Raw genomic sequence first — 16,172 nt, forward strand, 5'->3', positions numbered from 1 at the left:
GGGCCGCAGTTTCCCTATGAATATTATAAACATTCCTTCATCGAAGAGCTGCTAAGCCTTTTGCTCGTTGTGTTGACGATTCTCTGTGTATGCATATATATATATATATATATATATATATATATATATATATATATATATATATATACATATACACATACTGTTATGTCTGAGGAGAGTCATTTTCTCTTTGTGCCTTATAATTTAACACACTCACCGGTAAAATTTCCACTTATTTCTTATTTTTACTTTCCTAAAATTTTCGTTGCTGTCTTGCAACATTTTCAATAGAGACAAGACTATTGAAAAGGTTGCAAGACGCAACGAAAATTTTAGGAAAGTAAAAATAAGAAATAAGTGGAAATTTTACCGGTGAGTGTGTTAAATTATAAGGCACAAAGAGAAAATGACTCTCCTCAGACATAACAGAATATGCTTCAACACACGAACTCACAAAGTATCTTGCAAACCAAATCCCAAAACGAAATATATATATATATATATATATATATATATATATATATATATATATATATATATATATATATATATACATATATATATATACAGCGGGCTTCCACTCACTTTCCGTCTAGCGAATTCATCTACAAAGCATCAGTCAGTCCGGAGCTATAGTAGAAGACACTTGCCCAAGATGCCGCGTAATGGGACTGAAGCTGAAATCATATCGTTTCAAAGCGAGCTTCTTAAACACCTATTCATACCTGAACCTCTATAACTCGTTCCCTTGCGTATCTGTTATATTTTGCGAAGATAAAGTGAACCAATATGCAGCTATCAATGATTGAGTCAACGTTTATTTCATATTAGTTAGTCACTTGGATAAGGATCTAACTTGATAAGGACTGTATCAGATTATTTTACTTGTCACAACCGGAAAACTTTGCATTTTGATCATTCAGGGATATTGATCTAGTCGGGGTATTATTTTAGGAAACAACTTAATAATTATTCAACCTTCAATTGCCTTCATTTGTTCTTCGAGAGTCTAAACCTTGCCAGTCGCAATGACAATCTAATATCCTTCTCTGTTTCCCTAAACAAAAACTGCATTTAAAATAGGGTTTACACATTCTATTTTTTCTATATTTTTCCTTTCCGCTGTTATGAGACCAACAGAAATGGAATCCGCCAAAGAAGTTATGAGGAAACAAAGTCGATATGTATGAATTATCTGAAACTCCTTCAAACCCTACCCAACAAATTTTTCACAACAAATTCCAATGTAACTGGAATTTACACCATCTGAAATATATTTGTAGAAAATTTTCTTAAAAATATCAATTTTTTTTTATAGTTATGAGAAAACAAAGTCGACGAAGAATCATATTTGTGTATATCTGTGGAATGGTTCGGAAGATCCCAAAAGTATTGGCAATTTTCGTTTTTTTAAATTATACTCAAACATTAAAAAAAACATGAAAAAGTAACTCATAACGAAACAGAGATCTTTTTCCATACATCCGTTTTCTCAGCCCACTATTTCGTGTGTTGGGATAGAGTTCTGATGCACCTCTGTAGGGTCTTGTCAAAAGTGACCATCATTATACTTTCTGGCTGGATACCCAAGCATGAACAACTGAGACTATGGATATTAACTAACCGTCTCTTTCTTTGGTCTACCGCTGGGTCTTCTGCCGTTTGGCTCGGCGTAAAGAACCCGTCTTGCGATTTTTTCCTTCGGCATTCTAATCACATGTCCGTAATACTGGAGCTGTGACCCCTCATCGCGGAGAAGTTGTGACTCGGTCTGAAGAGATTCCCCGATCCTCGAGTTGCTTCGGGTGTTGATGGTAAGCTTTCCGTATTTTGAAGTAATTTCACATTTTTTTGTGATTTAGGGAGTGAATTCTCTACAGATGGAATAAAAATCCAGGTATTTTCAACTTGTAAGTGTAGTTCTAATGCATTAACAATGTTTGATAAAGGAAATGCCAATCCAATCTATCTAATCCACATGTTTCTATAATACTTTCACTCTCTTCCACCTCGCTCAGCATAACCTCTGTTTTCTTCTTCCATTTTTTTTATGTATCTCATCATTTTAACTCTCTAATTTCCCCTTTCTATTTCCGAGCCCTATATTTCTTCCTTCCACCTCTTCTCTCTTAATCATGCTAACTTTCTTCACTCACTCTTTCTTCCATCTCTCTCTACATTTCTACATTTCACGGTCTGCTCGCATGACTGTCTCTCGTTTGTTGGCAGGTTGCAGCCTATTTCTCTCTGTTTCTGTCTGTCTGTCTGTATGCTTGTCTTTCTCTGTCTCTGTCTTTGTCTCTCCCTCCGACTATATCAATTTCTCAGTTTTCTGTTTGCCAATATAATATTATTCCCTTTGCAATTCTTCCCTTCTCTGTCAGCTCTCTTAGCACAGCCGCTGCTCATTTCCTCGTTTCTAAATTGTGACACAAATAAGGAAACCGGCACACACACACTCACACACACACACACACACACACACACACACACACACAATCACAAAAAGACACACAACATGGCCTTTTATATCATATGAAGCTAATTACGGAAAAGGTGTATGTGTGTGTGAGGGGTGCGATAGAATCAATCGAATTGCGAAGTGAAAACTGCTCCAGTGACTGACATGTCGTTGCAACGTATATATAACCATTACTCGAAAAAACATCGATTTTCGTCGGCGGTAGGCGGTGTTGGTGATGCGATTGGTAGTAGTTGTCATGGTGATGGTGGTGGTGGTGGTGGTGACGGTGGTGGTGGTGGTGGTGACGGTGACTGAAATACTCCGATGCTGCAATGCTGTAATATGTAATTGATTGTTTAGAGCAGGTGTATTGAGTATCAACGTGGATTATGACAACTGGATTTAATCTTCTTCGGCTTTAAAAATATCTTTAAACTGCGCTCTTGTTACGTGAGCAAGTGCGTGCGTGTGTGTGTGTGTGTGTGTGTGTGTGTGTGTGTGTGTGCGCGTGTGCGTGTGTGCATACGTGTGTAGGGGAGATTCTAAATATCATCACCACTACCATTAACACTACCATTAACACAACCACCGTCATCATCATTATTATCATCACCATCATCATCATTATCTTCGCCGCCGCCACCACCAGTACCACTAACGGCACTTTCATCATCATCATCATCATCATCATCATCATCATCATCACTATTATCATCATGACCACCTCCACCAGCACTATCATCGTCATCACCATCACCACCATATTCACCACCACCGCCCTATTCACCATCACCACTGACATCGTCTCCACCAACCACAATCACCACCACCACCACCACCACCACCACCACCACCACCACCACCGACGTCATCGACATCAACTTTGTACCTGCTGTCATTGCTATGCCATTCATTATCATATCCAATGTTATCATCATGCTGCATTTCGATTAACAACAGTAATTCTCACTGACATTCCAACAGCAACAACAACAACAATGACAACATCTTCAACAACAACCACAGCCCCCCCCCCCACTTCCACATCATTTCATTGCTCTATTTGACAATGTCGCATCGAGGCTTTGGACATCCAGACCAGGTCCCCAGTCGATGGATAAACTCGTTAATGTCACCTCTTTTCCCGCCAGCTTAAAGACCTGGTAAAAAAAATGTCATAGGCACCACCCGGTCTCCATTACAGAGTAATACAAGAACACGCCTGCATCCATCCTCCACCTTATCAAAATTCTTCGAAACCGTTGTCTTTCACGGATTTTGGTGTTTTATTACTTCCGCCTTCGCGAAGGCGGAAGTATTGTTTTCAGTTGTGTTTGTTTGTTTGTCCATGGACAAGATATCTCAAGAACCGCTGGATGGATTTGGATGAAACTTTCAGGAATGTTTGGCCACGTGACAGGCACGAACTGATTAGATTTTGGGGGAGGGGGGCCAGTCGATTAGATCGACCCCAGTACGCAACTGGTACTTAATTTATCGATCCTAGTACGCAACTGGTACTTAATTTATCGCCCTCAGTATGCAACTGGTACTTAATTTACCGACCCCAGTACGCAACTGGTACTTAATTTATCGACCCCAGTACGCAACTGGTACTTAATTTATCAACCCAGTACGCAACTGGTACTTAATTTATCGACCCCAGTACGCAACTGGTACTTAACTTATCGACCCCGAAAGGATGAAAGGCAAAGTCGACCTCGGTGGAATTTGAACTCAGAACGTAAAGACAGATGAAATCTACTTCGCAGATTTTCACCTATCGCAGGGGTTTTTGGGACGTAACACCGGCGATAGTCGATGGGTACTGTACTGGTGTGACAAATCACAAAAATACATGTAAAAACATGTACAAACCATTTATTAAAGGAAATGGAAACTAATAGATATTTTAAATGTCTTTTTCGCATTTGGTCGTTTTCGCATTTGGTCGTTTTCGAATTAAGTCGCATCTTTTGGAATTTATTAGCGACGTATGCTGAGGTATTCCTGTATACGATGGGTGCTGAAAAGTTCTTGACATTGAGGATGTCGCGAAATGCCCGGTTGGAGGCCCAACCTTCCGAGCTCTTTCATAGGGCTGGAAAAACGAAAAAACCGCTGCAATAAGTGTATGAATCTGAGAGGGGAGTATGCTGAATAAAATCTTAATTAACTGATTTTTCTGTATATTCTTTTACTCAAAACCAGGAACTTTTCAACACCCCCACGTGTATTTATGTATGTATGTATGTATGTATGTATGTATGTATAGATAGATAGATAGATAGATATGTACTAGGGGTACTGAAATGTTCCTGGCTCTAAGGGTGTCACGAAAGGCCTGGCTGGAGGCCCAACCTTCCGAGCTCTTTTATAGGGATTGGAAAAGCGGAAGGACAGCTGCACTAAGTGTGTCAAGCTGAGAGGAGAATATGTTGGGTAAAATCATTATTTAACTGATCATCCTGTATTTATTTTACCCAAAGCCAGTAACTTTTCAGCACTCCTAAGTCAACTAATTAGAATAGGCTACAACCAATGTCGCTATTGGTTAGCAGATGGCGAGTATCGGCTGTCAGTTGGTCTAAACGACAAACCGATTTATCATCCAATCACTAGCCACAAAAACACTTCACTGTTGCGCTGAACAAAACCACCTAATTGTTATTTGATCCCTTCATGGGGTCCAAGGTACACTTAACCACCATTACCCGTGACAACATACCAGAAATAACAATAGGTTCGTAAGCTTGCAGTTCTACGTTCGAATCCTTCCACTTGACTTAAATAGGGAGAAGTGCTTATCAACAGCTTATTTAGCATTTTAAGAATCTGACCTAATCACCATTACTTCTAAGATACATTCCGTTCTGGAAGAGGATAAAAAGATAAAAAAAAGATTAATTCACAAACAGCATTCTTAACATCTATTGCATATAATCCCCTCCAAAAAAACGTTTACATAACAACTGCCAGGTCAGCCATTGATCCAGAGCATACACGTAAGTAGAGGTGAAGGCATTAAATTGCTATATGTCAGCTCGCCTCCTACGTATCTATAAATGTATATATGGGTGTAATTAATATTCCTTTTTACTATAGGGTACACAATACCTGAAATTTTGGGAAGATCAATTCACTAACAACTTTCTTAACATGTGTTGCATAAAATCGAAAAAAAATAGTGTGGCTGTGTGATAAAAAGCTTGCTTCTCAATTACATGGTTTGTGGGGTTCAGTCCAAGGCGTGGTACATTGGGCGAGTGTCTTTCACTATTGCCTTGGGAGGACCAAAGTTTTGTGCGCACACACACACACACACACACACACATACAAACATGCACACACAAACATGCTGCACATGCACGCATTTGAGCGCACAAAACACGTCGCATACAAATATCTAAACAATCGTGCATAGATATGAGATGTATTCCAGAAGTTTTGAGACTTTTTTAGGAGTAGTTTTAACTGTTCTAGATTATTGGTAAATTTAGTTATGTCATTACTATACATCTATCAAGCTGACCGGCAAACTTTCGAACTGGCAGAATCGTTAGCACTTCGTCTGTCTTTATGTTCTGAGTTCAAATTCCGCCGAGGTCGATAACAAAGGAGAAAGAAGCAGAGATGAGGGTAGCATTTACGATCGTTTCGATTTACTGGTTTAAGTAAATCTCTTCAGTATGCGAATATAGATAGATGCATCGGTTAGGATGCGAAAATAATTGATAGACATTTGATGGTAATGTAAACAAATTGGTAATTCTTACATTGAATTTTTGTTTTTGCGCTGGTAAATTCGCTGGGTAGAGGTTTGCTTGTGGTAGACTGGTTAGTTTCGTTGAGTAATTAGGGCAGGGTGAGTATTATTTAGGTGCGGGTTTCCTTGTTTAGTTAAGCACATTCTTTTCGCACGTGTGTATTCCATATATATATTTATATTCCATATAAATATACATATATATCTGAAACACACACACACACACACACACACACACACACACACACACACACACACACACACACACACACACACACACACAGAAACGTATGCGTATATCGACGCATGTCATGGGATCGACACTGTCAATATATAGGTTCTTGGATCCTAAATTTATTTCCTTACAACAATTTCTTTATCCGTCAAAGGTTTCAAAGACTGCAGTGTTGACGTTGACGGCTTCCTGAAAGATAGAGAGAGAGAGAGAAGGGGGAAGAGAGAGGGGGACAGACAGATAGACAGATAGACAGACAGACGGACAGACAGAACTTTCTCACTGATTTTTATTCTCCGACATCAGGTTGTCTACAAACAATTTTAAAACTGTTTCATTTTTTATCTGCTACAATCTACGCCTACCTTATGATAGCTTCACATACTCAAGCTGTTTGATTCCTCTCGATTCTAATGACATTTTTTTGTTTTAAAGTTAACTTTTTTCTGCTTTTTTTTTTTTTTTTTTTTAGAGAAATTAATAATTCCATTCCTTTTTTTTTTTTTCTTTTACTTGTTTCAGTCACTGGACTGCGGTCATGCTGGGGCACCGCCTCGAAAGGGTTTAGTCGGACAAACTGCTTCTAGTACTTAATTTTTTTTCTAAAGTCTGGTACTTATTCTATCTGTCTCTCTTTGCCGAATCGCTAAGTTACGGAGACGTAAAGAAACAAATACTGGTCATCAAGCGGTAGTGGGACGAAGAGAAATACACATAGGTATGTATATACATAAGCGTAAGTGTATGTGTGTGTGTGTGTATGTATGTATGTATGTATGTATGTATACAAATATAAAATAAGTTTGATCAATAAGTATCCGGACTGTTGCCATAATAAAGAAACTAAAGCACACAGAGTGACGCCACTTAGCACAGATTTACCTTGAACTCTGCTGTGCATGAGCACTAGTTTTTAACGTTCTAGCTAGTTCACTTCTGCTGTTTACGGCAGTACTTGGAAGGAAGGTGTGTAGCGTGTGATCGTCGCTTTGACCATGACAGAGACGGTTGTCATGGTGATACCGGCTCAGAGGCCTACACAAAGTTGCAGAAAGTGAATGGAGAGGAGTGTATGAGCCGCACACTAGGGTAAGAGTGGTTCAGACGTTTCCAAGATGGCAGGAAAAATGTCGACATTGGCGAACGTTCTGAGGGACCCACAACCAGCAGAATTGAGAAAAACATCGCAGATGTGCCTGCAGCTGTGGGGGGAAATCGTCGACTCACCATCCGTGAGTTATCAGAGGATGTACAGATTAGTTACGGTTCAGTTCAGTCCATTATCACTGAAGATTTGGGTATGAGACGCGTGCATGCAAATTTTGTGCCAAAACTGCTTTCAGCTGACCAAAAGGACATTCGGGTTTCAGTTATATAAGAACTCCTGGGTTGTGTCGAGAACGATAACAACATTTTGAAAACTTTGCATAGGCTTCAGAGCAAGTATCGCCAAGTTTTTGGTAAAATTTGATGCAGGTTCTCTGCACAACTTACTCTGTCATGGTCAATGCGACGATCACACGCTACACACCTTCCTTTCAAGCACTGCCTTAAACAGCGGAAGTGAGTTAGAACGTTAAAACTTAGTGCGCATGCAGAGCAGAGTTCAAGGTCAATCAGTACCGAGCGGCGTCACTCTGCGTGCTTTGGCTTCGTTACTATGGCAACAGTCCGGATATTTATTGATCAGACCACGTCCATACATTCGTATATATATATATATATATATATATATATATATATACTTTATTTAAAAGCAGCAGAAATATAACAAAAAAACCGTTACTCTGAGTTTCACGTTCCCGTTCATCGGACAGTTTTGTTAGAAAAAAAAAAAAATATATATATATATATATATATATATATATGTAGATATAGAAAGATACACACACACACACGCACACACACACACGCACACACACACACACACACACACACACATCCTGCAACTGTCCGTTATGGGTAGAATATTGTGCATCTAATTGTGTTGTATCAATCTGTGAAGTTTGTATTGCATCGGATACATGCATAAAGAAGAGGATAACCCACTAGATATACTGAGATGGCCGAAGCATGTATGTATGTATTGTTCTAGCCCGCTGTATTGTAGTAATAATAATAATAATAATAATAATAATAATAATAATAATAATAATAATAATAATAATAATAATAGCAGGACCAGGCAGTGGCTTTCGTGGTTTCTCATATTAAGTGACTGGAAGTGTTATCATGTACATTGTTTTGTCTTGGTATAAAAGATGGGCTACAACAAATATTCTGTTCAGTACCACAGATTTGCTGGTCAGTTGTTTGACCTAAACTAGTTGAGCATGTCCCTTAGTGGCTGACGATATGTACATCTCTAATCACGAGCAGAAGTAGTGGGGGAGCATTTCTTTGGGGGTTGGATAATTCACTTCTGGAAACATGGGTGTCTCGTTCATCATCTTCAAACAAGCCTTATTCAGGGACCTTTTGAGCGGGGTAGGCTACTCGACCTGAAAAAAATTCTAGCTGGGCCCCAACTGCAAAGTAATGTGCCGTTAATTTTGATATGAGATCACCATGTCATGCACATATGGTTGTGATGCATGTACCTGGTATACCCTTATCAGACGGGTAGTCATGTGGGGTATACTGGGCTTCGTATATTCTACCCCATTGTCACTTTGATGGCATGCACTCTAACTGCTCTCTCACTTAATAATAATAAATACATACATACATACATACATACATACATGTGTGTGTGTGTGTGTGTGTGTGTGTGTGTGTGTGTGTGTGCGTGTGTGTGTGTGTGTGTGCGTGTGTGTGCAATGCAAAGATACTATGCAGTTTGCGGTAGTCAGTGAAACAGAAATAAAAAATTTTTAAGTGTTCTTTCCCAGCGGCCAGGTCGCAAATGGCGGTGATCCTGTGTTTGAGGATCCCTGCAGTAGAACACACGAGACTACAGAAGGTAACAGTCGAGGTTTATAAGAAATGTTAATAACGTCACTTGTTTTAGGAACGCCATTATGGACGCTTTAAGGACGATTGTTTCCGAGGACGTCCCTAAATGTTCTCTTCGGCAATCCTAGGAGCGGCAAACGTCCTTTACAACAATGTGTTGTAGTGGTGACTTCCTTTTATAGTGCAGCGTTTCTCATGCTTTTTGTTTTAAACTACCACTCTCTTGTCCAAGTTATTCTTGCTACAATTCAGTAAAATTGGCGCAGGAGTGGCTGTGTGGTAAGTAGCTTACTTGCCAACCACATGGTTCCGGGTTCATTCCTACTGCGTAGCACCTTGGACAAGTGTCTTCTACTACAGCCTCGGGTCAACCAAAGCCTTGTGAGTGGATTTGGTAGACGGAAACTGAAAGAAGCCCGTCGTATATGTGTATATATATATATATATATATATATATATATATATATATATATATATATGTATGTATGTATGTGTGTGTATATGTTTGTGTCTGTGTTTGTCCCCCCGACATCGCTTGACGACCGATGCTGGTGTGTTTACGTCCCCGTAACTTAGTGGTTCGGCAAAAGATACCGATAAAATAAGTACTAGGTTTCCAAAGAATAAATCCTAGGGTCGATTTGCTCGACTAAAGGCGGTGCTCCAGCATGGCCGCAGTCAAATGACTGAAACAAGTAAAAGAGTAAAAGAGATACCACAAAAAATCACTGCCGACAGGTTGGTCACTACTAAAAAGCAGCTGACCCCGTGCCGTCAAAAATGACGGCTAATTGTCGTATTTTATTTATTTATTTTTTTTTTGCCCACAGGGGGCTAAACACAGACGGGACAAACAAAGGGATTAAGTCGATTACATCGACCTCAGTGCGTAACTGGTACTTATTTAATCGACCCCGAAAGGATGAAAGTCAAAGTCGACTTCGGCGGATTTTGAACTCAGAACGTAACGGCAGACGAAATACCGTTCTAAGTTCAAATTCCGCCGAGGTCGACTTTGCCTTTCATCTTTTCGGGATTCGATAAATTAAGTACCAGTTGAACACCAGTGTATTCGACTGGTCCCTTCGCCGAAAATGTCAAACCCTGTGTCTATAGTAGAAAGGATAATTAATATTGATTTCAAACTTTGGCACATGGCCAGCATGTACGGGGGTGTGGGTAAGTCAATTACATCGACCCTAGTGCTCAACTGGTACTTATTTTATTGGCTCCAAAAGGGATGATAGGCAAAGTCGATCTCGGCGAAATTAGAACTCACAATCTAAAGACGGAAGAAATGTCGCCAAGCATTTTGTCTGGCGTGCTAACCATTTTGCCAGCTTGCTACCTTCATTTCGACAATCAATATTACCTGATGGTTCAAACAGAAAATAAGAACTAAAAATAGTTTGGAAATTAGGGCATACCTATCGTCTCCTACGAGCCCTCTGTCCATAGTACCTATATAAATGTTTCCACTACCCGTGCCCCAGGGGTTGGTGCCATCCACTTTAAGAAGCACTGCCTTAGTTTAAATCTTGTTGGAAGTATTGTTTTAATTTGATTCAATCGGTCCTGGCTGAGTGGAAGCTATCTCTAAACTGAATGGCAGATTTAAACCTGGCAGGGTTCGAAGGTGTATCGAGCTTGGAGTAGCCGTGTAGCTAAGAGGGAAGCGGGCAAAAGAACAGGCAGCCCCGAGGGACGCTTTTATGAAGTCAGCCCTTTCGGGTCTGATGTGTAAACCTGTTTAGGCTTGTGAGGCCCCGGGGAGCACAACAAACTCAGGAGCTGCCCTGGCGGCACACACTGTAGCTACACTGTTGGCTTGGAGTGTCCTTGTTTTAAAAAAAGCACACCTGAAAGTGACACCAAAATTAAACCTTATATGCCTTTTAATTATTTTGTGTCCCCTGCGGGCTGTGAGTTCCTAAAATGTAGCTAGCTTACTTTATAGTTTAAACCAGCATTGTTGGAAATGTTTTCATCATTTAGATGATCGACTACGATCCGAACACTATCCCTTGTACATATAAACACGCCCGAATAATATGAGATCGCTTCCTTTTACATTTTTACTAGAAATATTAGGTGTTACTGAGGGCTCAACTAACGTCAGGTTTCCTTAAATAATATCACTTGGTGTCGGCATCTGTTCCATAATGCAATCAAGCCGTGCAACAGAATTTTCATAGATTTCTGAAAGGCAGAGAAGTCATTGTTGTTTTACATAAAGTATAAACCTGTTTACTCGGATAACCTAGACCAAAGTGTAGTAGTTGCAGTTGAGGATAAACAAACTCTCGCCTTAAAGTGCATCGTCTGCTGCTCGGTCAATGCGGTCAAACGTATGTTAACATTATCAAGGACTTACAGAAAGGTAGTGATGCTCTGCAGTATGCTCTGAGCAATGACGTGTAAGATTTCCAGTACGGATTTATAGGATGAGTATTTTAGACAATTTCCAAAGGTCGTTGGCTGTTCTAGTACAGGTACAACAAGTAGGCGATAAATTGTATGATTAGAAGTAAAAACCTGAGATATTGGATGAGGGGAACGTTCTATACTCTACACAATCATTCATTGGTAGATTTGTATGAAACAGTTGTTGTATGTCCCACTGCCGAAATAATCACACAGCTGTTAAGTTGGTACAGGTAGCTAGACAGTATTGTTTATACGTTTGCTAAGCTTCGATTAACCTTGGTCGAGAACACCGACAAGTTGAATTGTTTTGCTTGGTTGGATGAGAAATGAGGTTTGTAAAGAATAAAGGTGGAGTTCTTTCTTCTCCAGCAAAATCTGCATAAATTTATCCTCGAGTTAACTAAAGGTGAAACACAATGACAGATGTGACAGATGTTTTGTAGCAAATTGACTGCAGTGAGAGATCGACGATACACTGATAAAACCCCGATGAGTTTCTTTCTTAAAGAAATTAAGTCATCTAACAATATAGTGCTTATATATATATATACATATATATATACACGAACACTTATATGCGGTATTATCAATATTAACAACTACTTGTTACACTGTTAGCTGGTTTCATGCTTTTTATTTTTTTCATTTTTCGTTTCGGCAATTCTAACACCCAGTCATGAAGCTCCCGGTTTCTCATTTCTCCTCGTTCAAATCGTTTAATGTTAAAAGAAATAGAATCCCTATCATATAGGATATTTTCAAAGAAAGGAAATATGTCGTTGTCGTTGTTGTTGTTGTCTTAGCTCTTCTGGATCGATCGAGCGGACCCTAGAGTCACAGATGTTCCGGCCAAGGCCATTTTGACTTTTTCAGACGTGTTCTACTATTAAAGAAAAAAACAAAAAATTATTCAATGTTTTGTTTTAAGGCGGCAAACTATAATTAAGAGGAGATTTAGCTGCGATTTCTAGCAGGTCTATGTGTACATTGAAGGGATGTAGAGGAAAAGAAGAGACTAGGAAAAGAAAGGGTTTATATTTAAATAAGGAGAAATGGGGAAACATGGGAAGGGAAGGGGAAAATGATAAAATAGAAAGAAAGAAATGAGAGAAAGCGTGAGAGTAAAAGGAATGAAGAAAGTAGGAAAACAAAGAATAAGATAAAAGGCAAAAGTGTGAGAGAGAGAGAGAGAAATAGAGCGAAAGGAGGAAGATAAATAGCTATTTAAAGAGAGAAGGGGGGAAATGAAAGGGAAAGAGAGAGGAGGAATGAGACAAAGACGGAGAGAGGTAGAGAACGAGAGCGTGAAAAATGGCGAAAAAGATAGATAGAAGAAAGAGTGGAGGAAGCTAGAGGAAAGAAGGGGGGGGGGTATAATTAATTGAGAGGAAGGCGGAGGGGTAGGAGGAAGAAGGAGTAGGAGGAGGAGTAGGAGTAAAGTGGTTGTTGCGCTTCAGATGACGGAGTTGGCATCGCTCTGTTGCAGGGAGATGATAGACAGATGGAGTGAAACTATAGAGGATTTCTTTACGACTATTTAAAACGAGAAACATATTGCCGGCTTCAGAAAGATTCTATTTAGCAGGTGAGGAGAACAGGAAATATATAGAACTAGGGATAACATAAACCCGAATTTGAAATTGTTGCGTAAGATTTAGTTATGAGGAGGATTTAGAAATCACTACTTCTTGCAGGGTGTGAAAGTTGGTATCGCTGATAAAGGAGAATACTTACATCTTTTGTTTAATTACCTTCTTTTAAAAATGTACGGCGGCAGAGAAAATTGTTCCACCTTTCTGGACATATGGTCATGATTTTCTGCCGATTTGTGTAAAAACAAAATTTAACTCAAAAACAGAGAGAAAAAAGAATGTTTTATGAATGAAATTTTATTCATGTATTTCGCTCTTTCTCCATTCATAAGTTACTTCATAATTCGTGTTTAGTTATTTCTTTTGTTTAATCTATTATAAATTTTTAGATACGTTTCAATTTTTTTTTATTTCTTTAATATTCTTTAATATTTCTTCTTTAAAATCTCTCCCAGTTTCCAATCAACCATATATTTTATCGCCAAATCGTCGCTGTGCGATCGAACTTCTAGACTTTATTATCTCAGATAGTTTCTTTTAAAATACTTTTTATTTAAAGATTATCTCTTAAAAGTTCCGATATAACCATACAAGTTTTCTAATAATCCTTTTTCTTCTTTCTTTTAAGGTGATAAAATGATTCTACCGTTATTGGAGATATTACCAACCATAGATGTGTAGCAATATCAGAGAACAACGACTTCAACTCACTGCTGATTCGAACCACGATAAACAAATATAATATTCTACAATTTTTGACACCTTTTAAGACTCTTTTAATAGTAATATTTAAAATAATCTCCTTCTCAAAAAAAAAAAAAACCCTTATATTTTATACATATTTTTTCTGTAATGATTCTAGTGGCTTCTAAGAATCTGACAATCGGTGAATTACTGAACTAGACCCTTTATTTCGATATTATATAAAAACAGTAATTATGACCAGCGATTTAAAACCAAAAGACTGTGATAACCAGAAAAAGCGGGGTGAACCTTATATAAGGCCTAATCGGGAGGAACCTGGATTTGTTCCCCCAGATGGGGGCTGGGGTTGGGTCGTATGTATTGCATCACTTTGGGTTAATGGTTTAGTATTTGGGATTCTGAACTCATATGGAATCATTTATGTGCCAATGTTGAAAATTTATGGCACCAACGACCCGAATATTTCTTTCAAAACATGTAAGTACAATATTTTTGTTTTCTTTATCATTTTAAATATTATTTTATTCCATTTGGACGAGCTTTTTCTTTTTCTTTAAAAAAATTTTTTTCTATCTCAGTTATGTAACAAAAACATTGAACAAGGTTAAATATATTTTAGAACGTAAAATCCAGTGTCAGATTTCAAGAGTACCTTTCTGTTATGAACCTTGGCATATTTTTTTAATTAAGAAAATATCTTTTTAAAAAGTGCTACAAGGATTATTGTTATTTCGTAATAAACGAAAAAATAAATCTTTTAAGCCATACAGAATTTTATGCTTAAATCTAGTTTAACTCCGAAAAATATCTGCGGAGTAAATTAATATTTCCAGTTTCTTAAATGAGTGATGAATGAGAAATCGTTTTACGATGGGCACAGTGAAGTCTGTTACACGGACACCGGCTCCGAGGTGCGATATTATGTCTGATGATGCTGTCGACTAGCTGCGGCTCTTTACCAAATAAGTCTATCTAGTGGTCGATATCTTTGGGAACTATTCCGGCCTCTAGCACCCCACCTTGTCAGTTATTAAGATTATCATTTTTATCATCATCATTGAATCGCTAACGCGTCGGACAGAATGATTGGCGGCATTTCTTCCGGTTCTTTTATATTCTGAGTTCAAATTCCACCGAGATCGACTTTGCCTTACATTCTTTTGGAGGCGATAAAATAAGTACACTTTGAGTGCTGGGATCGATATAATCGATTTTTCCCTCCTCAAAATTGCTGACCTTGTGCCAATTATAATTTTTTTTCTTTTATTGAATCGTTGGCGCGTCGGACAAAATGTTTAACGGCGTTTGTTCCGGTTCTCTATATTCTGAGTTCAAATATGGTCGGGGTCTACTTAGTTTTTCATTCTTTCGGGGTTGATAAAATAAAGTTCCAGTTAAGCACTGGGGCCAATGTAAACAGCTTCCACTTTGCCTCAGAACTGCTGGCCTTGTGCAAAAATTCTGAAAGAATTATTATCATCGCGTCGAAATAAAATTTTTTGCGGTATTTCTTTCGACTCTGTCACGCCGAGATCAACTTTACCTTTCATCCCTCTAGGTCCTATAAAATAAAGTATCAATCATTCGATCGATGAAATCGACTTAAATCCACCTCTCAAAATTGCTGGCCTTGTGCTGAAATCAGAAACCATAATAATTATTATTGTTTTATGATTTAATTAGTAACGGGCGCCCCTGACACTTTATCAGGGCCTCCCTAGGCTTGTAGGCCAAGGTTATCCTTACAGCCAGTTATAGTAGTTAAAACGGAGATTAACTTAAGGCTAATACCTTACCTAACAGTAAATATGAACTGTAGTAAATACGGAACTTCTACATGTTTTCCGTCTATCAAAGTTTATTCCTCGTGGCTTTGGTTAAGCTGAAGTTCAACAGAATCAGAATTGAGGTAATTACGTTGTTTCAAAGATGACTTGCATCTCTGTGGTAATTACTTTGTATACACCCAGGCACCGTATTGTGTGTAACACGTGTCCTGTTAGCCTGACAATTCATTGTCAGAATGAA

The 16,172-nt window shown here is 38.6% G+C and overlaps 1 protein-coding gene across 2 annotated transcripts in view; it reads left to right on the top strand.

The window, feature by feature from the left end:
* Positions 1-13,277: 13,277 nt before the first annotated feature.
* Positions 13,278-16,172, top strand: part of LOC106877820 (monocarboxylate transporter 10) — a 28,237-nt gene continuing 25,342 nt past the window's right edge. For both annotated transcript variants that reach the window (XM_014926837.3, XM_014926838.3), the window contains exons 1-2: positions 13,278-13,432; positions 14,068-14,621. In XM_014926837.3, coding sequence (XP_014782323.1) covers positions 14,378-14,621 — 244 coding nt within the window. In that variant the 5' untranslated portion in view covers positions 13,278-13,432; positions 14,068-14,377. The remainder of the gene's footprint in view (positions 13,433-14,067; positions 14,622-16,172) is intronic.

This window comes from Octopus bimaculoides, chromosome 19, assembly GCF_046866305.1.
Source record: "Octopus bimaculoides isolate indiv1 chromosome 19, ASM4686630v1, whole genome shotgun sequence".
Lineage (NCBI taxonomy): Eukaryota > Metazoa > Mollusca > Cephalopoda > Octopoda > Octopodidae > Octopus > Octopus bimaculoides.